We start from the raw sequence: 24,785 nt of genomic DNA, 5'->3' as shown, positions 1-24,785 counted from the left end.
CCCACCACATCAGCCAATCAATTAAATAGAGCTCTATATACTTGGTTTAGACCAACCATGTCAAATTTCATATTCATTCCAAATCCCATGTTCCAGCATTAGTAGTCAAACCCTAACATAGCTTGGAAAAACGAAACCCTAACGAGAACTCCATTTATAAAATGCTTTACACAATGCCTTTTGAATTATCACCATACAAGTATGCCATTAAATCACTGTTGCCAACCTAAATCGCTATATATATATGTCAAAAATATAAAAAGAATAAAAGTATATATTGATGAGTGCTTGCAATTATTGAATGGCATGCTTATGGAGCACCAATTTAGATGTTCAATAACTTCTTTCTACAAAAATCATTATTAGATAGTTGTTCACATAAACTCGGAACCAATAAGATAATGAGGGGCGGTATAAAACCAATAAAAATTCGTTAATCCTCTAAAGAAAAGCTCGATTCTCTAGTCAAATTAGTTAACCCTATTTGTTGGGAAACAAAACAATCTCATAAACCCAGCCAATAAGTGACACAAAGATAACTAAATTAGCCCACCAATAAAGAAGTATGAGGAATTGTACAAACGTGTTTAGTCCCACATTAGCTATATACTGGATAGACCTTGGGTAAGCTAAATAATACCTTTCAACTAATTTTCTTAGGTAAGATTTTAGGTAGCTACAAATAGTATCAGAGTGGATTCAGTCTATAATTTATGTGGATTAGAAGACACCGCAACATAAACATAAACCCTTTAAAGGTTGACCATTGACCGATCATAATATTTATGATTAGATTTGATTGGACCTAATTGGATTTATATTTTTAACCTAGCAAAAATTGTAGAGATTAAATAGAGAAAGTGTGTGAGAATGTGCAGGTGTATGTTTACTCTTATATTGGCTATGCACAATAAATTTTGGAATTAGGGCTAAAAAATCTAAATAGTATATTTTGGTCTTTTTTTTTAATGAGATCATGCGGGCTGCCAGAAGTGTGTGGGCTAGCAATCGCTGTACCTGGCCATGTTTTTATTCCAAGCCAGTCCTCGTCATTTTTTTCTCTTACAAGTAGCTCCCTCCATCAAACAAGAACCGCCTCGGTCCGAGCCGAGAGGTTCCGACGGAGGCTCCTTTCGCTCCCTTTTTAATTTGCCGAGAGCGCCAGCCACCAAACAAGAGGGGCCGAAAGCACCCCCCTCTCAGCTCCCCTTCTCTTTCCTTTTTGCTTCCCCGCCTCCCCACCCCCTCCCCATGGCGGAGGAGTAACCCCGAGAGCCATCCCTCCACCCCCGTCCCTCCAAAATCAGGGCTTTCCCTCCCTTTTGCCGGGGTTTCTGGTTTTTTTCCCGGTGTTTTTTGGGGCCGGAATGGTGGGGAATTCTTGAATCTGGGGTGATTCGGTTCTGGTGGCTCTCTTCCTCGATCGGGATTCTTTTTTCAGTTTTCCCTTCTCTCCAAAATCGTAGCTTTCCCTTATTTTTCCCCTTCTCTCTCTCTCTCTCTCTCTCTCTCTCTATGCGTGTTTTTTCCTTTGGAGTTCTTTGGGGGCTGGAATGATTAGAGAATGGTGAATTTGATTTGAATTGGGCAAGGGTTTCTGTTATTTTATTGGGGTTTGTTTTTGGGTGGATTTGTTAGTGAGGCTATGGCGTCGGAGGGGATTCTTTCTGTATCAGTGGCGTCGGCGGTGGAGAACGTGATGAATCAGCATAATTCGAGGCTAAGCGACAGCAGTTTGGCTTCAAGAAAGGAAGAGGAAGCAGGTGGGTCGATTTACATTTGTTCTTTGTTTCAATATTTGAAAAATAGGCTAGTTTTCGTGATCCAATGGCTGGCTTTTGCAATGCTCTGTTTTGTCAATTATAGTGAAATAAGTTTTCAAGAAATTTTTGCTATGTAATAAGATAAGAAGTTCTGTGGACTTTATGTTCTTTAATTTCATCCTCGACATAATTCTCTCTCCCTCTCTTTCAATACAAAGATTTGAATTCTGAACTTAAATACCAAGTAATCATTGATGAAGAATAAGGGAATAAAATTCTTTGGTTTTAATTTATAATGGCAGCGACAAGAAGGTATGAGGCAGCTGGGTGGTTGAGGAAGATGGTTGGGGTCATTGGTGGTGCTAAAGATTTACCAGAAGAGCCTTCCGAGGAGGAATTCAGAATCGGTTTGAGAAATGGGATAATTCTTTGCAATGCGCTCAACAAGGTTCATCCTGGTGCAGTGCCAAAGGTTGGTTCAATGGATTGGGGCATACTAGATCTTGCTATGATTCTTTTCCCCCCTTTTGTTCGATTTTTGTCGATGTTCCTTGGTGATATGTTTTATATCTCCTTATGATTATAATGTCCAGGTGGTAGAAGCTCCTGCAGATTTTGCTGTTCTCCCAGATGGAGCAGCTTTGTCAGCATATCAGTACTTTGAAAATTTAAGGAACTTTCTTTGTGCACTCGAAGAGATGGGTCTCCCCACATTCGAGGCATCTGATCTACAAAAGGTGGGTTTTTGAACTTGTTAGCCAATCAGGAGAATTTGTTGTACTTCAATCCTAGTTTTGAACTTTAAAGAAGTGACAAGCTTCTTCTTTTCCAAGAAAAAAAAATCTTGATAACTGACCTCCTCCCCCCACCCCTCTCATCCCAGTCAATGGCATTGCTTCTTTAGTAATGCTTTGTGGGTCCAATTTATTCTTAAACTGCATGAAAATGTGACCCTTTTTTTGTATATAGATATCTGCCAAATTTTTGTCTTCAAATGAAAAAAAATTATGCCTACTTAGTCTCCATGCATGATCTTCATGTTTTCTTTTATATTCTGGATGAAATTACAGGGAGGTAAAGGCTCAAGGGTAGTTAACAGTGTCTTGGCTCTTAGGTCCTACCATGAATGTAAACAGAAAGGCAGAAATTTTTCCTGGAAATATGGTGGAGTGTTGAAACCCGCCAGCACAGGGAAATATTTCGTAAGCAAAAACTCGGAACCTTTCATGTATTCCTTGTCTAGGACCCAAGCAGGTGACAAATTCCAGGATGGCTTATCACTGGAGCAGAACTTAAGTGTAGACTTTTCAATAGAATCAACTGAAATGGTTGGTAAGCCGAATCTTGTTAGATTTATTGTACTAATTTGCTCATACCCAGTTCAGCTAAGCAATCTCTGTTGGCTCACAGACAACATCACATTCTCTGAATATGCTTGTCCGCACTATTCTATCAGATAAGAAGCCTGACGAAGTTCCAATGGTAAGGATATGCTTGTCATGCTATTTGATTGAAATTATCACTGGACACAAAGGAAATAAGACACTTTTGCTTCTTCTTTTTTTGATGAAAAATTCTTTTGCCCTTTTGTAGCTTGTAGAATCAATGTTAAGTAAAGTCATGAAAGAATTTGAGCGTCGTACTGCAAGCCAAAATGAGATGGTAGGCCTACTTGCATTTTTATGTTATTCATTTATTTATACTTCAATTGAAGATATGTTTTATACTTTAGGACAATTGGAGCTCCATCAATAGCCACATTTATCTATAATGATACTGCATAACTTGACAGGTGAAAACAACTTTGAAGGATCTGGCAGATGATAATATCTCCAATGATTGTCTCTCCAAACAGGATGTTTTTTCAGAGGATTCATCTGCTTCTGATGAAACAAAGGTACTCATTGGATCTTCACTACAAAAAAAGCATCCACTTGATGCTTAATTATGAAAAGGATAATTGGGTTTGATGCAATTAATCTTAGGGCTTGATTGATGACAACACTGATGACAATAATTCCTCCTCTGAGACGAATGTTTTGATGGAGGTCTCTTCTGCTTCTGGTGAAATGAAGGTAGGTTGTGGATCTGTATTCCACAAAGTTACTTGATGCTTAAGTATGGGAAATACAATTTCATGTAATAATTCAATTTCAAGCTCTTTTTGAATATTTTCAATAGTGTAGCGTGTCTTTTAAAATGTTTTTCCATCATATATTAGATATCAATATGGATCAACATGAATTTGGATGTAATTTAAATGCTTAGTAATTTCATTGTATTAGATGGATATGGTAGATAAAATTCATGTCTGCTCGAAGGATGAAGATACTCTAAATGAGAGGCTTCAAAAGCGACACATAATTGTTTATCAACAACAAAGAGAGATTCAGGTATAATCTGCTATGATATTGTTATTTGAAGATAACTTTGATGATCAGATCTGTTTATTTATATTGATGTTTTATGATGCTTTTTACAGGAACTGAAACATGCCCTTCACATGACTAGAGCCGGCATGGAGTTCATGAAATCACAATGCTCTGAGGAGTTTAGCAGTCTTGGTAAGATTGGACATTATGTTGAGCATTTATTGGTCATCAGATATTGTTAGTGCTACTGTCATGGCTCTTTTTCTTTTCAAAATAGGCAAGCGTTTGCAGATCCTTGCCCATGCTGCTTTAGGTTATCATAAAGTTCTCGAGGAAAACAGAAAATTATACAATCAAGTGCAAGATCTTAAAGGTGACATTGGCAGCTTCTGAACTTTTATATTTTCTTATGAAAAGTTGGATTTCTATACTAAAATTATTTTATCCTTTATTAGGAAACATTAGGGTTTACTGCCGTGTGAGACCTTTTCTTCCTGGACAATTTGGTAGCATGAGCACTCTCAGCCGTATTGATGATGGAAATATTACAGTCATGACCCCTGCAAAGAACTGCAAAGAAGGGCATAAAACTTTTACCTTCAATAAAGTTTTTGGCCCAACTGCAACTCAAGGTTTTTGAAGACTATTTTTTGTTTCTACTTAGTCATCTGTAATATAACTTTAACCACCGAGCATTACACTCTTCTTGTATCAATGCAGAAGCGGTCTTTTCAGACACCCAACCTCTTATTCGTTCAGTTCTTGATGGTTACAATGTCTGTATTTTTGCATATGGCCAAACGGGATCAGGAAAAACGTATACAATGGTGAGGACTGACAAAACCCATACCCAAGCATTAAAATTTTGACCATATGAAACTTTGAGCATCATAATGGATCTAGACTGATTTGATTTAATTCTGTTATGCAGAGCGGACCTAAAGAACTTACCGAGGAAGCTCTTGGTGTAAATTATAGGGCATTAAATGACCTGTTTTATATCTCAGAACAGAGAAGGGACACATTTTGTTATGAGATTGCTGTTCAGATGATCGAGATATATAATGAGCAAGTGAGAGATCTCCTTTCAAATGATGGCGGGAACAGAAGATATCCTTTTGAACTATCTCATTTTCTTTATTTAAAACCTTTTTCTTAAAAGAAGACGAGGAAAAATATTTTAATTAATACATAAATGCATTGTGTGTTGTTATTTTTTAAAATAATGTTGTATAATATCATTTACGTAACAGCAAATGCTTTAGCTTTACTAAGCTTCCTTTTATAATGCTGTTCAATTACTTCACTTCTCCACAATTCATACATGCTGGATTTCCTTTATGTGTAAAAACATTAGAAATTCGTAACAGCTCACAAAAAGGACTTAATGTACCCGATGCAAATTTGGTCCCTGTTGCATCAACTTCTGATGTTATCGAATTGATGAATCTTGGTCAAAAAAATCGGGCAGTGAGTTCAACAGCCATGAATGACCGCAGCAGTCGCTCTCACTGGTTTGGATTTAAATTTAATGTTTCCTGTTCAAATAGTAATTAGATGCAATTCCTCTTCCATATGCATTACTGATGGATTTATTTGCAGTTGCCTCACCATTCATGTTCAAGGAAGAGACTTGACCTCTGGGAACATTCTTCGAGGATGCATGCATCTAGTTGATTTGGCAGGGAGTGAAAGAGTAGATAAATCCAAGGTCAAAGGAGACAGGCTGAAGGAGGCACAACATATAAACAAATCTCTTTCAGCATTAGGAGATGTAATATCTGCCCTTGCCCAAAAGATCACACATGTACCTTACAGGAATAGCAAACTCACACAATTACTTCAAGATTCTCTTGGTAAGATAAGATATTTTAGATCTTATCTGACGATCTTATCGTATTGCTATTGCGACAGGATTAAATTTCATCTTTTAATATTCAGGAGGGCAAGCCAAAACGCTGATGTTTGTCCACATAAGCCCAGAGGTAGATGCCATTGGTGAGACCATAGGCACTCTCAAATTTGCTGAGCGGGTTGCCACTGTTGAGCTAGGCGCTGCCAAGAAAAACAAAGATAATGGAGAAATCAAAGAACTCAGAGAGCAGGTTTTGCCTTCATTGCATTTCTTGAGCTGCATTGGTTGATACAGCCTGCACATTGTTTTATTTACACTGCTTTGTAGCCTTTCTGAATGATAATGTTTTCTTCCCTTTGTTTCAGATAGCTAGTCTTAAGGCAGCATTGGCTAGGAGAGAGGGAGAAACTGAACACGTAAGAAGTACAATGTCCAGCCCTGATATACACAGGATGAAGTCTGGTGCAAGCTCACCATCATTTCCAAGATTCGGACAGCCAATGGAGGATGTTGGAAACATAGAGGTAATCATACTGTTAAAATGGTAACTCTACATCAGTGATTTGGACTTCGTAATTCATGCATAATCATCAGATGATAAATCCTCTATGATTGCATTTTATGTTAATTGCAATGCAGGGTAGACTTCCAGTATTATGTCAGAACGGACTGCTTAATGTTCATCTTTATGTGTGCTTAACATTGCACTGACACTATCAGCAGATGCAACTACAAGATTCATTTTGAGGAAAAATCATGATATAGAATTGACTTGACAAACTTTTAAGCATTCGGTGCATCTGCATTTTTTTTTTTTTTTTTGAAGAAGAAGACTTAACCCAAATAATAAATATTCTATGTAGAAATGGATTTTGGTTATGGATTTTTCATAGAAAATTTCCTTCACCATCTCCATTCAGAGAGCTGAAGATGTAACGATTCTCCCTGGCCATTTCAGGATCTTGGTCCAAAATCCATGATGGTTACTATTTCTCCTGGCTAAAAAGTGGATGCCCGTTTACTGTAGTCATTTTTACAAAGGTTACTAACATCATATAAACTTCCTTGTTTTGAGAGTTATCTCTGATCGTATAAATGATAGTAGCAGCTAAATGATAGTACCATCAGTCAACTTAGCAATATGTCAAGAAGGTTGTCTAGTTAATGCTGAGTCGCTGACAATACTTCTTGTGCATATTATCTAGCTTAGTGTTTACTTGCAAATAGGTAACAGTAAGTAGATAACTTTCCGATGAAGTTTGCATATGGTTTGCAATGTAGGGTATGCAATCTTTTCAGTGACTCATGTAAGTGCTTTTTAATGTAAAAAACTGCCTACTTCCTGTTTATTTCCTTCTAAATATCACCATTTGCTTTTATTGATGTCCATGTAACTAATATATTACCAGTTATTGAGCTTTATGGTGGAAATTTTTCTGTATAACATAGTATCAACTATCAAATATTCAGTCTGATCGTGTTCTTGCTTTGTTTTGCCTCTGTCTGTATCTGAGTTAGTTCCAGAGCAATTCTGCACTGATGCAAAAGAAGGCAGACTATGATATCCAAGAGTTATCGATGGAAACCAATCCTTCTCCATGGCCAGAGAGCTGTCCTGTAATCCAGAAGATGGATGACAAAGAAACAAGTTCTGGAGAGTGGGTCGACAAGGTCATAATTAACAAGCATGAGGTTGTCATAGGGGTTGAAGATTCCCCAAGAGATTCAGAAGGAGATGACACACAACCCGCTGTTTATTTTTATAAAAAAATTAGTCCTGATGCAGGAATTTACAATGAACAGCATAGAAATCAGGCTGAGTCTGTAGCATCTGATGATTCAGATGATCTGGATTTGGCGGCCAGTGATTCTTCAGAACAAGATATGCTATGGCAGTTTAGTATTCCAAAACCTACTGCGGCAGTCAGTGCAGTAGGATCAAGGATTAAGAAGCCTCAAACAAAGCCAATAAAGAGTCTGCATGTCGGGTAATCCATTTGTGATAAAGTTACTTCTTTATACTTATAAATCCAAAATGACTATAAATAAGATAGAATCTGATTTCTGATATGAAATTGGAACTTCTGATTTCTGATATGAAACTGAAACTGTCCCTAACATAATTCTGTTATTGGCATAACTGGTCATTCTAAAGAAGTTAGATCTAATTCTAATTCTATTGATTTTTGCTTGTACTCCAAGATAGTACAGAAGAACTTCTTTCAGAGATGGAGAGCTTCCTAAAAATTGCTTATTTCAGGTGGCAGATATTTCTATTTGTTAGGGACTGTTTTGATGGAATCTGTTGATCTACCTCCAACAATGCAGATCATTGTAACCTTAGTTAACCATGCATTTTTTATCAAGTGCTGCACTAGTAACGCTATCAGATTTGATAAAAAATTAATTAAGACCTCCGCCCGCCCATTTCTGGTTTAGATCTGCATTCCATCTTTTGATGCATTGACCGAAATTTGAGCCACTCTACTTAATACAATCTTCTCAGATTTTGTTGCACTATGCATGCCATCTCAGTCAACTCTGTGCTGCTAGATTCTCCACTAGTGCTATTATGCTTCCTTGGAGTTACTCATCTTATTCCTTTTTTTTTTTACCACATCATCCTCAATCTGAACCAGCACATTTTAAGAGACGAAAGCAATCCATGTATCTGAATCCTTGGACTGTATTCAGTGCTATGAACTGGCAACTGCTCCTGTAAGAACAGCCTAAAATATTGCTCCTTTTTTTTTTTCCGATTGCAAGGTTTAAACGATTTGATTATCACTTCAAAATTCATTTATACAATGAAAGGACTTGCTGTTTTTGCATCTTAAACCACAGCTTGATCTTTTCATTAATTAATAATTTAATTAACTAACTCTGCCCACAGTTTGAAATTTGAGGTGCATGTCTTTAACTAACTTGGACTTATAATGTTTTAATGGTTTTCTTTCCTCCTCTGTGCACCAGGACGTCCCTCATCCAATCTCCATCTCGAGAAGTGTCGAATGGGCCTGGCCAAACAATGCGCCAGCCAGGGAGGATTCCTGTTTCCGGTGGCATTGGTGGAAAGAGGCCGGTTAGTGGAAAGGTGCCAAGTGGAAGGTAAGGCTTATAAGACAAAGATGAGAGATTTCCAGGCTATCTTTTTATCCCATGGCACAAGAGATTGAGGGCCTTGTTCCCTCGTTGTAGATGGCAAAAATACTTTCTTCTGTTTGTTGCATGGATAGTGGTATTGATCGGTGCCAAAGAGGAGGATTCTCTCACCCTCCTGGTTTGCTTTCAGGCCAGTCCAGAAGTGTCAGTAATTCATAACTTAATTCATTATCTGCATTCTTACACTTCAGAAAGAAAAGAGAAATAGATAAAGAAATACAAAAAAAGATGATAAGGCAAAAGTTTGAAGCTCGGATGCAATGTTTATAAGAAGGCTAATATCAATAGCCGGTCGTGAATAAAAGCGGACGGTCAATGGATTATGGAGAGCCATGAGGTCGAGCAAACATGCTGGTAAAGTCAAAGCTCCAGGCATGCATAATGGCTGTGGCAAACAAGTTTGAACTACCAAGTTATTCTTGGATTATACATAAATTTTATGTTTTACTCATGAATTATTTGTGACTCATTTAAAATTTTTGTATTACAAATTAATGATGCCATGCATCCTTATTTGATGTCATTTATTATTTTTCTCTCTCCTATACGGCTATACTTATAAATAAATAAATTTAAAATATTTTAAAAAGTCGTATTATTTTAATTTTAATATTTTATTTTATTTTTTGTAATCAGAACTATTTTTGAATTTTTTTGGATTTTCTTTTTAAATTCCAAATTATGATCTGAACTCGTGACTATGAATAGGATTTAGAGATAAGGGATTGGGAATTAGGGGTGGCATTGCTTAAACATTTAACCCGTTTAACTTGTTTTAATCTATTGTAAATCGGAGTGGACTATCTATTTACTAGAATGAGCATGTTCCGGAATGTTTTTTTGACCCATTTAATTAATAGGTTAGGTTCGAATTGACAAATTTTTAATTTATCATATATCCAACCTGACCTGTATTTGATCCAACCCGACCCGATTGCCATCTTGACTCGGAATCAAACAAACGGTGGAACCTAGACAGGTGTTATATTTCAGTCAATTGGCATTAGAAATTATACTCTGGCTCACCAAGGACCGGCTCAATATCCCCAAAAGAGAGAGGCATCATCCAAATTACCCACTTTATTAGAAACAACCTGACATAAGTAAGAATGTTATAACAAACTGCTTACTACCATGTTCAACTTTACCACTCTACTAACATTCAGATACTATGCAATTACAAAATAAATCGTTCCATCCTCTTTGCTTCCTCTGTTGGATACTGTTCTAAGCTCCCAGGACCCAGCACTGAGTGTGCCAAGACAACTGCTTGGCACTACTGTTTGGAACTAAGATGCACAATTCCAGTCCTCCTTGCAGCCAAGTACTTGCTAATTGAAAGCCCACATTTTAAGCCAGCGATCAGCTTAACCCACTTCCGAGGAGATGTTGGGATACCAGCTTTCAAATATTCCAAGACCATTTCCTCGCACTCATCATCAGGCATGTATTCATCCACTCTACCAGTACATGACTCAATTCCGAATAAGCGCTCATCTAAAATGTCATTCATGGGGGATACGTTTCCTTGGAAGAATGCAAGCTGTTGAAATTGACTGAAGTCCTGCTCCTTGGAAATGTCCTGAGGAAGTTGATGGAAACCCATATCTGCAGCTGATTCATCTGTCAGAAGTTTCAAAATCGATTAAGCATCAGTCTGGGAGACTCGGGAAGTAATTATATTGCATGACAGAAATAAATATTAACTACCAGTGTATGTGGCTGGGTGATCATAATTCTGTGGCTCTGGTCGGATCAGTCTGCCAACTGAAAGTCCCTGTAGAAAGATTATATTGCTTTAGATGAACTGGAAGAGTTCTGTATAAACTATAATACAAAATAAAGATAGATATCAAATGAAGAGAGATGATATGTTGCATGATTTCTTGCTCAAGATTCTCTGCGATGCATCATATGTTATCCACATCAAGAGGGTCCCATAAAATACATTGGAGACATTGTTGCTAACAAACATAAATCAAGCACATTTTGTGATATGATGAAATCTCAGTACCCTAATTGTAGAATGATACAAAGTTACAATCTAGTGGAATATTTCAAATTAGTTTCTTTATCTTGTATTGCTATATTCTGACTGCATTTAAGCTATTGCTCAAGTTATGATTTACATAAGTTGTTATAAGATTTGTCTTTTATCAGGGTTATTCTGGATATGAAGTTTAAGTTTTGTTGCTACATTTAAAAGAATTTTATAGAAAACCTTCCCCCCTTTTCCATGCCTTATCCTTTCCTTTTAACAGACTTTTGTATTAAAACCCAATCTTGAAAACAAGAGCAGAACTGAAATGGTGTTGTCATCAGCGGTTGTACAGGTACCTTATGCTAATACGGGTACCAAGCAAGGCGACTGCCTTCGTGCTTATTAGCTGCTTGATGCCTAAGCAGGTGAGTGACATACAGTAAGCAGTTCATCTATTGTCTATGATTATACCTATGTATATTAACCTGAGTTATATGTACTACATAGCTACTATGTTTATGAAGAACTTGTAGTAATACTATATAAAAAATTAAATGAATCATATAGAATTCATGCAATTAGCTTTTCTTTTCTTTAACATATTATGTTCTCTTTCTGTGTCATATCACTTAATAAAACAAAAAGGTATGAGGAAGTACAGCCACAATATTCAAAATCCAGCCAGAACAACATTTAAATCCCCCAACTAAATCCTCTCCTCTGTCCTAATATTTTCTTCTTCTAGACAGTTGAGAATTCAAATTCCTTACTTTTGACGTTCCCCACCTAGTTTGTTCATTTATTGGCACTACTTAAAGGGCCTTTAGAGAGTAGTAGGTCAATTAGAGGGCCATGTACATCCTGAGTTTGCCTTTCAGTAAAAAGATTCTAGTCTGTGTTTGAGTTCACCAATCCTTGATATTCCTTAACTGAAGAAATTCTAATAATACTTTGTACAAGTACCTTTTGTGTAATGTCAGAATAAAATCTTGAAGAAAGCTATTGGCATCTTTCAGCATCTCATCTCTAATTGTTCAACATTGTAGCCTTAAGTTCTTATCCTTGGGTGACATCAGAACCTGAGCTGAGATGACTGCCAATACCGTTGCAGAGTATCTGCATAGTCACATGGTTTAAAATTCTTATCTGGATTAATGTAAAATTGTCCAAGTACTATAGACCTTCCCCAAGTTTATGTTGACTTGATGAAGAATATCAAGCTTTTACGATTATATGGTGAATATTTCATGAATAACTCTGGATTTTTTAAAAATATATCCATTCTGTTTTTGGTGTTTTTCATTAATTTCTGGCATATTCCCATGTTTTAAAAAATTGCAAATTTTCCCACGACAATAATGTTGAATACCAAATTTATTACTATGTTTAAATGCATAATGCATATTGTTATTATATTTACAATGTAAGTGTAGCCTTGTGGCCTTATCAACATGATGCAGGGTTTGGCGTGTGTCAATGTGAATTAAACTAATTCCATATTTTAAATTTTAGTGTTTTGTATGTTAATATAGATTAAACAGGGTACAGGATGGACACATCAAAATAATGCAAATGCAGCAATTCAGCTTACACACTGATATGAGACGTAAACAAGAATCTATACTAGGACTTTTTTATAGGATAATATGCTTGATACTAGTCAAGTAAGCCACATGCACCATGCTGAATTTCACTAGCAGGTAGGTGCTTCATAAATGAACTTGCTTAAAGAAATATTGACATCAAAACTATATTAAGGAAAGAGCTGCCTGTTATGCCGTCTATATCCTAATGCTAAGATCAATCCATATCTGCAATCCCTGATCATTTAATATCTCCTAGTCATTAGCCAATGCAAAGACCACGATATAATTTAGTAAAAATATCACTTACATTAGAAACTATTGGTTCTTGGAAGGAAGAAGACTCTTGAATTGAATGGACCTTGTCCTCAACAGAAATATCTTCTGCATGGAATAAAACATTTGAATTCTTATTGTGTGGTGCATTAGGTTGATGCCACAAACCAACTTGGGTAGTTGCTTCATCTGTCCAAAGTTTAAAAGTTAAAAATATTAACTAATTAGTATGAGGTAAAAATTCAAAGATAATAATACTGCCCAAACAAAAAAGATCCTGAGTCTGCCTACCATGATTTTCACCATTATTATATGGGATTTGTGGGTCCAATGAACTTGATCCAGGAACTGAAGGAACCTTTATTGGAGTGATGGGCTGGGGAAGGTTGTCAACCATTATATGAATGTCATTTGGATTTTCAAAGGCAAGCTTTTTGCAGTAGTCCACTAATTTCTGCAAGAAAATTGATGACAGTGTTTCAAATAAACATACAAAACTTCTAGCAGAAAATGCGAATTGGGTATAGCCTCAGTGATTGCAGCCCTTCTCCATTTCGGGGGAGGTTCTCCGTTCATACATTGGGAGCTGTCCAGTGTTTGACTCGGAATTTTAAATTGTCTGTCCCCATCTTAGTCTCCAAAAAGAAAATAAAGAGGGTACTACTACAAACTAGAATACAAAAAATATGATAAGCGTAAGGTAACTATAAAATCATAGGATTTTTTTTTTCTTGCCAGAAAACTTACATGGATGTTGTAAGAACTCATACCCCCCTCTCCATGAGGTAAAAAAGGGAAAAAAGCTCTTTCTCCCCCATGCACAAAATCACAATACCACTTACTCATTGTAGCTTGCAAAGCTATATTCTCCACCCTGGTGTTAGCTGTTGTCAGCCCATTTGGACCTGTGAACCTACTAAAGCAACCTTCTCTCAATTCTTCCCTTCTGCCAAACCCCATCACACCATTGCCTCGCCAGTCCACCTCACTAATTCAATGATGCACCAACTCTCAACAGAAGCAAACTATTGGAAAGCAAAGGGAAGAGACAAGTTCTTTTGAGTGTTGATGCAATAGCAGAGGGAAGAGAGGAGGGAAAAGATTGGACAGTGGCAGTTGTTATAGTGGTAGATCTGTTGCAAAGGGAAAGGAGGTGAGCCATGGGGCAAAGACAGTGGACGTAGGGAGATAGAATGGGATATGGTGGATTTCATGAAAGAAAGAGGAAGGTTTTTGTCCCCCACTCCCCATCTAAAGAGATTTTACTAAATGTTCTTCAGATATCAGAAGCTATTTGGCTTATCTTTCTCCCAAGAATATCTGGTTTGTTAGATTAGGACTCCAGCAGCTATTCTAGCAATAGAATCCAAACTCAACTCTCTTTTGGTACAACCTTTCTAACCAAGCAAACAGGTTTTGTGAAGATTCACGTGGCATGGCACACTAAACATTTTCATGTATTTTCTCAAAAAAAAAAATCATGTAAGTGCTATACCGAGATATGAAGGATAAACAGTCATTATATTGGGCCTGACTGCAGGTGCATGTGCAGTGCCAGAATGAGAAAATGATTTTTGTTACTGGTGTTTCTCAACTGGCAGTTTCATGCTAACTTAATATCAAGTTCAAGTTCTACAAACAGTTGCATGAAATATGATGAAGAGACATGGGACAACCATGATGAGTCAATATCCTGGATTAATTTACTGAATCTAAATACACACCTGTTGAGATGCAGTTAAGTCACCCATGGAGTGATAATGGCCATCAAATTTTGCTCCAAGGAGTTGATATATTGAGTTGAAAATGAGCACAAAATTCTTCCCTGAAACACTATATGAATAAAGCTCATTGCCTACAGGACACTTCTGAGCGTGTGACAGAATTCCTTGCCACTTCTTGTTTGGAATTTGTTTCTTTTTTGCTTTGTCACCAAGTAACTAAAAGTTGGAAGCAAAAAGTAGTGAACTTTTATTTTGAGTTTGCATGCTACCAGAATATCTTAGCTAAAATTTATGAGATAACTTGCTTACACTTTGCAGCCCTTCATGATTCATAGTGAAGGCTTGTAGGAATTGCTGCACGGTATGGATCCCTCCATCCACAAGCCTTTTATGAAATATACCATCTTTCATTATATTCTTCAAACGCCATACTTCATCGGTCAGTGATGGAGAATGATGCTTTTGATTTACTGCCACAAGATAGATTTACTGTGAGAGTAAGTACGACTGACAGTTGTATTACCATATTATTCATTCTTTTTTATCGTATTCTCCATCTGTACTTGTACATCTACTGTTTATTGTAGATAATGCTTATGAATTTCAATCTGTATGAGACAATTTCGACACATATCTACATGGATCATATGTAATGTAAGTCTGTATGCTAATTGCAGTAATGCAATCCAATATAACTGAGGAGATTCTCCAAGACAGAATGATCATGTCACTGAAAACCATTTCACCAAGAAACAATGGTGCCAACTACTTGTCCAAATAACAGTTGCATAATATTTGCATCATGCTTGTTTTCCGTACAGGTTTCATAACTGATATCATAACAAAGTGACTGTATGATTATCACATGAGAAACGTATATAGAAACAATGATGCATTCAGTAATGCTAAATGCTACATGGTAATTTCATAGAAAATGACTGCATGCTGGTAACCAATCATCCAGCCAGTTTAATTTCTGTCACTTGATAGCCTATTTCTTGATCAAGTCTGCAACTGTATATTCATCACACCCTTGAGGGCTCACTTCAGGTGGAAAAGCCCATCCCTTACTACACTGGCAACAACTGGAAGGCTGCATAGACCTGATATTATATATTTCCAATATGATGAGATCCTCTTAGTTAGCTTCCTGATCTCCATAAAACATAAAATTATTGTGATAACATTTGCCAAACCACCTCTAAATTCACAAAATTACAAAATGATCAGCCAAAGGCATTGGCTACTCGATTTAACCATGTTCGCACACACCTGTCAGAGGTGTCCCTACTCAAGGGGCAAAATACTCATGGGCAAAACAAGAAAAAATAGATGATTGACGAGTACATGCCAGCTTTTCATATTTGAAGGGTAGCTTTGAATATCTGCCATTTAGTTATAATCATAATTATCTCATAGGGATTAAACATATAAATTTTTTATCAAAGCAAGATCCAGACAGTTCTGAAAGCCGAAAGCAAAAAAATATTGCCACCATAAGCTCCACACACTTCAACAAAACATGACCAAATCTCAAAGAATTCTTTTTATGTGTATGATTTGGACAAACAGAAGTGATTACATTATAGTATTTAGTAATTGAGAGTGTTCTCTGTTTGGCAACACATGACCAGGCAATAGTTCAAAATTATACTGATTCTTGAATTTTTGATGTCCTTTAACACTGTAATTTCGTTTTTGGAAATCGTGAAATGTAGAAGTCCATATTATTCAAAGACATATAACATGGTTTTCTGGTACTGCCACATACAAAGCTTCAGTATATTAACTTGAAAAATCTAGATGAGAAATTAAAATTAAAAAGGCATCAATGTATCAGATTATGTATGACAGGTTCAATAGTCTCAACCTTCATCTATGAATGAAGTCTTGGAAGTTGGAATATAATAATTAACAATGTATACGCTAAGATTACTTGTGGCAAGTAGGAAGGTAAGTATGGCTTTCGATAGCTAATACGAGTTGGGATTACCAGCGACGTCAAGAGGGACAAAGCAAACAAAACTCGCCAATAGCGCTTCTCTTGCATGCAAGGCAGCCCGCGAGCGAAGGAGATGCATTTTGAGTATTGCTGGTATTGGACAAGCTCTAAGGGAATAATCTCTTTCTTATTTCTTTCTGCCCTTTTTTGCATGAAGAAAGATAAAATTGACATAACAAAATAACAACTCCATTAAGTAGAAAAACAAAAGTTTTAAGATGATATAATAATTTTTTGAGCTTTAGCTTTGACTAGTATTATTATTTGTGACATTTTTTTGTGGATAAACTAGTTCAATTGAAGGCCCAATCGTTGAAAACAACCTTGTTAACTAATCGAGTTATGAGCATCAATGCTAATGAATGAGGGCATTAACTGTGTTAGTAACATCTTATCTGCATGTGTGGTATCATATAGTTGTTCTTCTTCATTGCAAACAGGGTATCCATGGCATGTTTTGGCATATATTGCAACATAGAGATGAAATTGTTTTCATTATTTATTCCAATGAATTTATCATTTCCCACCTTCAGAGTCGTATAGAAAAAAATTAAGAAGGTAAAAATATTAAGAGGAGATGAACTTACATTCCACACGGCGATCTTTTACCCTAAAAGGTTCACTTATTCCTTCTTGAACTCTATCTTCAAAACATTCACTTTGAGAAAGTCTCACACCCAGCCTGAACTTTTGACTTCTTGTCCAACTCGAGTTATCTGTGAAAGTGGCATGAGCAAGATCACCAACACCTTTGTTCAGCTTAATAACCAACTCTCCTGTCAGCAATGGTCCTTTACCATCTCTTGGAGGTACAGCACGATCTTTAAACTGCTTCTCAGTCCAATATTCATGTACATCACCAACAAAATCACCATCAATGACAACTATCTCAACCTTAACCGAAGACAAGGGATTGGAAGTGATAACCTCCCTTAAGTTGGAATCCATTAAAGCTATCTGGAGATTCATCCCATCCTCTGCTAAAATGCTGTTGAATGTGAAAAACACCTTTGGTAGCTTGTTCCGAAAATGCAGGCGATACCTGATTTTCTTGTCCTGATTGCTGATCAGTCCATAAAAATGGCCATCAAAAATTAATACTGTTCAATGACCCAAACAAGGACATCAGTTATTATTCCTAAGCTCCCAGACTTGAGGAATTCTGGTATGATATAAAATAAAACACATTCTTCTAATGCATCATGACAGTTCTATATAGTTAGGCACTCATGAAAGAAAATGCACACACATGTGCCATAAAAGATGATAACCATATTGATATAAATAATGTCAATGAAAAACCTACCATGTGTAGGTATCAGCAAAACAACTGCAAATACTAAGAGCTAGTATATGTGAACTGTAGCAATGTTACATGTTGCTGAAATAAAGGTATATTTTTTGAATATTTTTACAGGAAAACTAGGAACATGTGAAGTTATCAAAAATATGCACATATTACTCAAAGGTCCTTGTACAATCTAAGTATGCAGAAAGAAGCTAAGGTTGCTGATCTTTTAAAGGAAGACACAGACTTCCTTTGGGATATAGGATTCAGATTTGCCGCACTTCACAATATCAACAATAAACTGGCAGGATTTTTCAGTCTACTATAAAATGCTCATCTTACTTTCCCAGGATAATATTTGCCATTAGGCAAATAATAGCACTTTTATGGTGAGGTATTCTTATTCTACTCTCAGGGACTGTTGGTTTGCTTGCAATTGGGTAGATTGTAGTTGCAAATGAATTGCAGACATCCAAAACAAAAGTTTGGATGCTCACAATTGCAACTCTGGGCTGCATTTGAAGTGCAAAAAATGGTCTAATCTTGTAATTGGAACTACAGGCGAAAGTAAACGAAACTGTCCATGTTCCTATTAAAGATTTCAAGCAATTGTAACCAGCCCTAAAATGAGTGCCCACACCACTCTCCAACCACTGAGATTTAATATTATATAATTTCAACATATTAAATAAATATTAATTATTTTAATAAATACATAATAATGTATAAATTTATTATTATAATAGTATATAACTATTATAATATCAAATAAATTTTATAATAGTATAATACTGTAATGATTATTGCTATAATGTTAACGATATAACAATTATTATGATTGTCATATATTTATTTAATTATAATTATTGTATCCAAGGTTTTATAACTCGGATCAGCTTCGGTTTCGATCCCTAGGGTAGTTTTGGCAATGGCAGTTTTGACAATTTCAACAATTCCCTCTGAATTTCAGAGTTTTGGCCAAAAGACCAGGAAAATTACAAAATTAACAAAGAATTTAAAAAAAAATCAAGGCAAGTTATTTTGTATCATGTTATTGTGTTTTAAGTTATCTAGAATCAAAACTTATATAATTTCTGCAATTTTAGGCTAGACTTAAACTATAATGAAGCTTAATTCATTGTACTTATCTATTGCATGAAATACCAAATATCACTTGATTGTAGAAGTTAGTAAGTATATAAGAGTACAAAATTGAGTATATATATCAATTTAATATGACATGCTATTGCAGGGGGGGGGCATGCAAATCAGTATCATTATGACTTGGGTGGGAGAATTGATGCTGATGAGGATAGTGATGGGATAGTTCACAATCACCATTACTACACCTTATAATGTTGCTTGCTTCTTTAGAATTAAAGGCACAAATTATGATTGCATCTTACTTGCCATTAACAAAGTTTATAGAAAATCAGACCTTGTCCAGACTAGTAGAACCTTAAAATGTATAATTCAGTTGCATGATGAATTTTAGAAAATGTTAAATATACTTAGTTGTTAACCTAAAAAAATATAGTTTCGGTTAGTTTTGGCCAAAATTGCTAAAACTAGCTAAAACCAGCCAAACCACCGAAACTATCCAAAATTGAAAATTCTGGTTAACTAAGGACCGGTTTTGGCCAAAGCCAATTTGTTTCAGCTGAAACTTTAAACCTTGATTATATCATAATGATTCTTATTATAATCTATATATAATATCACAATAATACTATAACTATTTTACAATATCTATTTCATAATAATTATTAGTTATTATAGTAATTTTTATGTATCCAACAATAATTTTAAAATAAGACTTTCTATTGAAATTATAAAAAAATATGTTCATAATTATACTATAATAGAAAAGTATATTGATATAATAATTATTATAATATTGCAATAATTATTTGATAAAATAATTATGATCATAAAAGGGTATCCCAATGTACAAAAGACTCGCCACTGTAAGGTCTAGAGAGGGTCAGATGTATGCAACCTTACTTCCATGTTTAGAGAGATTGTTTCTATGTTTTGAACCTATGATGACCTAGATCACAATAAAGAAGACTTATCATTGCGTCAAGGCCTGCACCTATTATTATGATCATGATGTGCTTATTTAATTATTATTAGATTATAATGACTCATTATAGTTTATATATAATATTAAAATAATATATAATATGATAATAATTAAATAAATATCATAGATATATAATGATTATAAAGTATATCTAACTTTATAATAGTGAATCTTTTTACTGAAATAATTACCATAATAACTATTTTTATAATAATCGATATGTATTTAATAATATTATTATCTAAATATAAAATTAATATGATAATTCTTGCTCTAATGTTATAATAAATATTTAATAGCATAATTATTTTTATGATTATAATATAATTATTTAATTATTATTATTGTATTTTAATGATTCTTATCATAGAATATATAATATTACTATAATAATATTAGTAGTAATTATTAGTGACGATAACAATATATTATAAAATATATATTTGTCAAGGTAATGATACATAATTTTTGTAATATGACAATTATTTTTAGGGGTGACCTTACTAGATCATTCGCAGGATTACGTATCTATTTGAATATCATAAAACCAAATAGCTACTATTGCATTTGCAGTTTTTTTTTTTTTTTGATACAACGACTGCTCACCCTACTCTGGTGTAGGTGCAACCAGCAGAGTTGTTAATTTTAGAAAAATTTTAATTTTTTTTAGTTGTTAACCTAAAAAAATATAGTTTCGGTTAGTTTTGGCCAAAACTACTAAAACTACCTAAACCGGCCAAACCACCGAAACTATCCAAAATTGAAAATTCTGGTTAACTAAGGACCGGTTTTGGCCAAAGCCAATCTGTTTCAGCCGAAACTTTAAACCTTGATTATATCATAATGATTCTTATTATAATCTATATATAATATCACAATAATACTATAACTATTTTACAATATCTATTTTATAATAATTATTAGTTATTATAGTAATTTTTATGTATCCAACAATAATTTTAAAATAATACTTTCCATTGAAATTATAAAAAAATATGTTCATAATTATACTGTAACAGAAAAGTATATTAATATTGAAGCATTGGGCATAGTGAACAATATTCAGCACATTTCAGCTGCAAGAAGATAAATCAACAAAAAATATATGGCAAGAAACTGGGCATGTCATCCCTTGAACCGTAAGAGAAAAGTTCAAATCCTAAAGTGATTATGGATCCTAAAAGTAGCGTCAATCGTTGAGACAAATTGTACCTGGGCTGGTAAACATGATTGGCACATAATGTCACTAGTTCTTCTCGAACCTGATCACAAAATGTAACATGATTTATCAGAAGCTAGTCAGGGAAATGAACAGTTTTAAACTCAATGTATATACCAGGTACCTCATTTTAGCTAAGATCATCAACCAAACAGTTAGCAATTTCCAAAGAGAACTAATTCTATTACTAATTTATGCATCTCTACTTTTCGATGTTATTAGTTGTGTTCCTTCTGTCCAAGATTTCAAGTGCTGGCCCATGCCAATCCATGGCAGCTGGTGCATACTGTGCTGTGCTAGTATAGACACACAGCATGGTTGGCATAACACCTATCAATTATTTTTTAAAGTACTTTTTAAATAAGAAAAGGTTATTAAGTCCTATTTTATTTTTTTAAGCTGTGGAATGACATGGCATATTTGCTGGTATACCCAGCAGCAGTGGCACTTAAATCCTTGCTTTCAACAACATTTTATTATATTACATGCATGAGTTGTTTCATCATGAACATATATCCTTAACCCTTCTATGTTTTAAGGATCGGGGTCTGCATGAAAGAGCCCAGCATTGTTTTTAACCCTTCTTACACCACATATTTCAAGCAAACCTATGTGATCTTGTTGTATATTCATTAACTCTGAATCATGAGAAAGATTCCTCCGCGATATTATGAGAAACAATATTTTGTTTTTTTTTTTTAGCATGACAATCTCATTTAGTTGTGAATTTTCTGAAAAGAGATCAGGAACTTCCATAGTTCCATTCAAGATTTACATATGGAAAATCAGCAATAGCAATAACAACCAACAGAAGGTAAGATATTTTATATAGTTTAGTATATTGGCTGTTTTCTTTAAAAATTCTATTCTCTAGTTCCCATTAAATGTCTTCATAAGGTGAGAGTTGAGGTCATAGTTGACTTATGGAGCAACATGCACATGACCAGGGTCTTCTTACAGTAGAATTAAAACTTAGTTTGGGCTTTATATATGAAATCCAAAGGAAGGTTACCTAAAAGGCTACCTAAAATGGTTAAGAACCGCACTTCAAAGGGACTACATGGTGTATAACATCATGTGTGTATTAAGGGAAAAAATCCCTCTTTAAGTCAACCCTGACCTATACTGTCATGATAAGCAACCTAATTGATGGTACATTTAGTTTGTCCAACAAAGGAGCGGCCAACCCAAATTTCTGAAGACTTAATATGAATATCAGATGATAGGGAAGTGCTAAGGCTAGATTTTGGAAAAAAAACATTATGCAGATATCCTTGAAACACAAGTTATAACCTATGGACCCAACTCAGAACAAAATCCCAAGCCTTATCCTAAACTTCCCAATTACCTTAACAAGACGCAGACTGAAAAATATAAAATACACAAATACACAAATACAACAGAAATATAATTGTAAGGAAAAGATATAAAAATAAGAACTACAGCAACATGAGAGTCTAAATAAAAAAGGAAGCAATCAAAATTAGTAGCGGAAACTTCATTCATCCCTTAAGCACAAATTACCAGCCAAAGATTACAGATATACACCTCCAACCATATGTCAAGCTACCAACATTAAACACAATAAAAAATGTACATTGGGCAATAATAGTGCCAAACAATAAGAATAATTGAAATAACAACTCTGAAGATAAGTCACAGAGTTATCCTTTTAACGAAATTTTCCCACTAACATAAACCATCAAGAGATCAACCTGTCTTTGAGAAATCCAAGATTCATTACTAGCCATTTCTTGGAATCAATCCAGTTGGCAGCCATTTTTTGGAATCCAGAAATTCAAAAAGTTGGAAATCCAACCTCCTACTGTTGACTTGCTTGAAAACAATCCTACTTATTTTAAATTAACCACAACCTAAAAAATGTAAAACCAACAACGTATTACAACAAAAGAACAATTTAAAGGGACAAAGGCAATATGAGTGAAATCAAGAGAAATGTTGGCTCTTTTTAATATAAAACATCAAGAAATCAACACCTTTCTAAGAAATCCGTGCACCTACTGGCCATTTATTGGAACCCAGGATGCAAACTCAATCTTAAATTATTTTCTAACCTCCACTCTAACCTACCCCGCACAATCCTAATTACCTCAAACTAAATATAATCTTAAACACATAAATCACAAGGACGTATCAGAAACAAAAAAGAACAAAAGAAATACAACTTGAGCTGACACTAAAGATGAGGTCAAAGATCGAATTGATACCACTCTGCGAAACACCTTCTCGAGCTCCACCAAGAGCCGCTGCAAGCGCTGCTCACCCAGTACCTCTCTGAAATCAAGAAAGACATACGGATCAGCAACTTTAGTAGCAAATTAAGGAATAGAACCCCAACCCTAGGCACTTACAGGACCAAGGGCCGCCATCGCTTGAGAGCCCGAGATCTGCCGCCGTCCTCCGCCTCCTCTGGCGGAGGGAGGGGCCGCTTGGGAGCCATGCCTGATCGGAGGGAAAGCGATGAAAGCCATATTTATAGAGGAGACTGGAGACGAGGGAAGGAGCATGGAACGTTCTCAGAGTGCAAGAAGTCGTTGGCTTCGCGCTTATGGGAATATTGGAACGCGGAGGGAATGATCCAAAGCATAGATTTTCCAACGGCGAAGTACTTTTTTAGCAAGTACTTGGAAACTGTACTTCAACATAAAGAAAGGATGATTGATGGTGGACTTTTGGGCATATCGTCGGATAGGATACCTGTAAAATTTATCCAACCCAAATCTATTTAAAATCTCACTATTTGAATCTATCCCAATTTTGGTTAAAAATTTATCAAAAAAATTCAAATTCATTCCGTAAAAAAATAAATAAATTCGTCGGGTTTGCACATCCATCCAATTAATTCTTTTCCGGATTGAATAACAGGTCGGGTCAGATACCCAGCCTAAAATTACAAAAAAAAATAAATAAATAACATCAAATAAAAATAGATATAAATAATTTGGAAAACAATTTAAGCACAAATAACTTAGTGATAAATATAGATGTTAGATATCCTTAAAATTTAACATTCAACATCTCTTACCATATATATTTTTATAAAATCTTATAATATATATATATATATATATACACACATGTATATTATATATAATCAACTTCGGGCAGTAGAAATTCGGGAGGGGGGAAATTCCAAACCTGTTCCAAATCCATTACAAGTTTTAATTTTAAATCTCAAATAGTGGAAAGTGCCAATAGGAGTATCTTACCCGTCTGCTCTGTCTGCAGGTCGGCCAAGAAAGGTCAGTTATTTATAGCTCAATTGATTGTTTCTATTATTTACAATCCACAAAAAAAAAAGAAAGAAAAGACAGAAAATGAAAAAAAGCTGAAAATGTGAAAGCAAAGAATTGAAGCTCGGATCATTTTATGAGAAGGCTCATAACTACAATCCCATCCTTTCTGCTTTCAAGTAACATGTTCTTTTTGTTCAATTCCGTCTGCTAAACCAAT

General features: G+C 35.2%; 2 protein-coding genes across 4 annotated transcripts; one reads left to right on the top strand and one right to left on the bottom strand.

The window, feature by feature from the left end:
• The first annotated feature begins 1,174 nt into the window (after positions 1 to 1,174).
• Positions 1,175 to 9,691, top strand: LOC103712616 (kinesin-like protein KIN-14P). Its single transcript, XM_017844157.5, has 20 exons — positions 1,175 to 1,763; positions 2,066 to 2,235; positions 2,357 to 2,500; positions 2,834 to 3,091; positions 3,174 to 3,245; positions 3,357 to 3,425; positions 3,556 to 3,660; positions 3,749 to 3,838; positions 4,049 to 4,156; positions 4,246 to 4,327; positions 4,413 to 4,508; positions 4,591 to 4,767; positions 4,856 to 4,962; positions 5,067 to 5,245; positions 5,488 to 5,649; positions 5,738 to 5,991; positions 6,077 to 6,240; positions 6,356 to 6,514; positions 7,509 to 7,978; positions 8,964 to 9,691. The coding sequence occupies exons 1-20, from the start codon at positions 1,646 to 1,648 to the stop codon at positions 9,100 to 9,102; spliced, it is 3,123 nt and encodes a 1,040-aa protein (XP_017699646.5). The 5' UTR covers positions 1,175 to 1,645; the 3' UTR covers positions 9,103 to 9,691.
• A 523-nt stretch (positions 9,692 to 10,214) lies between these two features.
• Positions 10,215 to 24,044, bottom strand: LOC103712667 (calmodulin-binding protein 60 D-like). 3 transcript variants are annotated; one of them, XM_008799251.6, is made up of 10 exons: positions 23,684 to 24,044; positions 23,540 to 23,606; positions 21,305 to 21,354; positions 17,306 to 17,781; positions 15,026 to 15,186; positions 14,717 to 14,932; positions 13,284 to 13,446; positions 13,027 to 13,181; positions 10,863 to 10,929; positions 10,215 to 10,775 (listed from the first exon to the last, which is right to left on the bottom strand). In XM_008799251.6, the coding sequence occupies exons 1-10, from the start codon at positions 23,770 to 23,772 to the stop codon at positions 10,429 to 10,431; spliced, it is 1,791 nt and encodes a 596-aa protein (XP_008797473.4). In that variant the 5' UTR covers positions 23,773 to 24,044; the 3' UTR covers positions 10,215 to 10,428. The 3 variants fall into 3 exon arrangements, with proteins under 3 accessions (XP_008797473.4, XP_026662542.4, XP_088566885.2); XM_026806741.4 differs by having other exon boundaries at positions 17,306 to 17,818; positions 23,684 to 24,005; XM_088710759.2 differs by lacking the exon at positions 21,305 to 21,354 and having other exon boundaries at positions 23,684 to 23,972.
• Positions 24,045 to 24,785: the final 741 nt, after the last annotated feature.

This window comes from Phoenix dactylifera, chromosome 14 (genome assembly GCF_051530095.1).
Source record: "Phoenix dactylifera cultivar Ajwa chromosome 14, Ajwa_hap1_PhDact_Kaust_v1.1, whole genome shotgun sequence".
NCBI lineage: Eukaryota > Viridiplantae > Streptophyta > Magnoliopsida > Arecales > Arecaceae > Phoenix > Phoenix dactylifera.
This window is presented reverse-complemented; position numbering and strand designations above follow the sequence as displayed.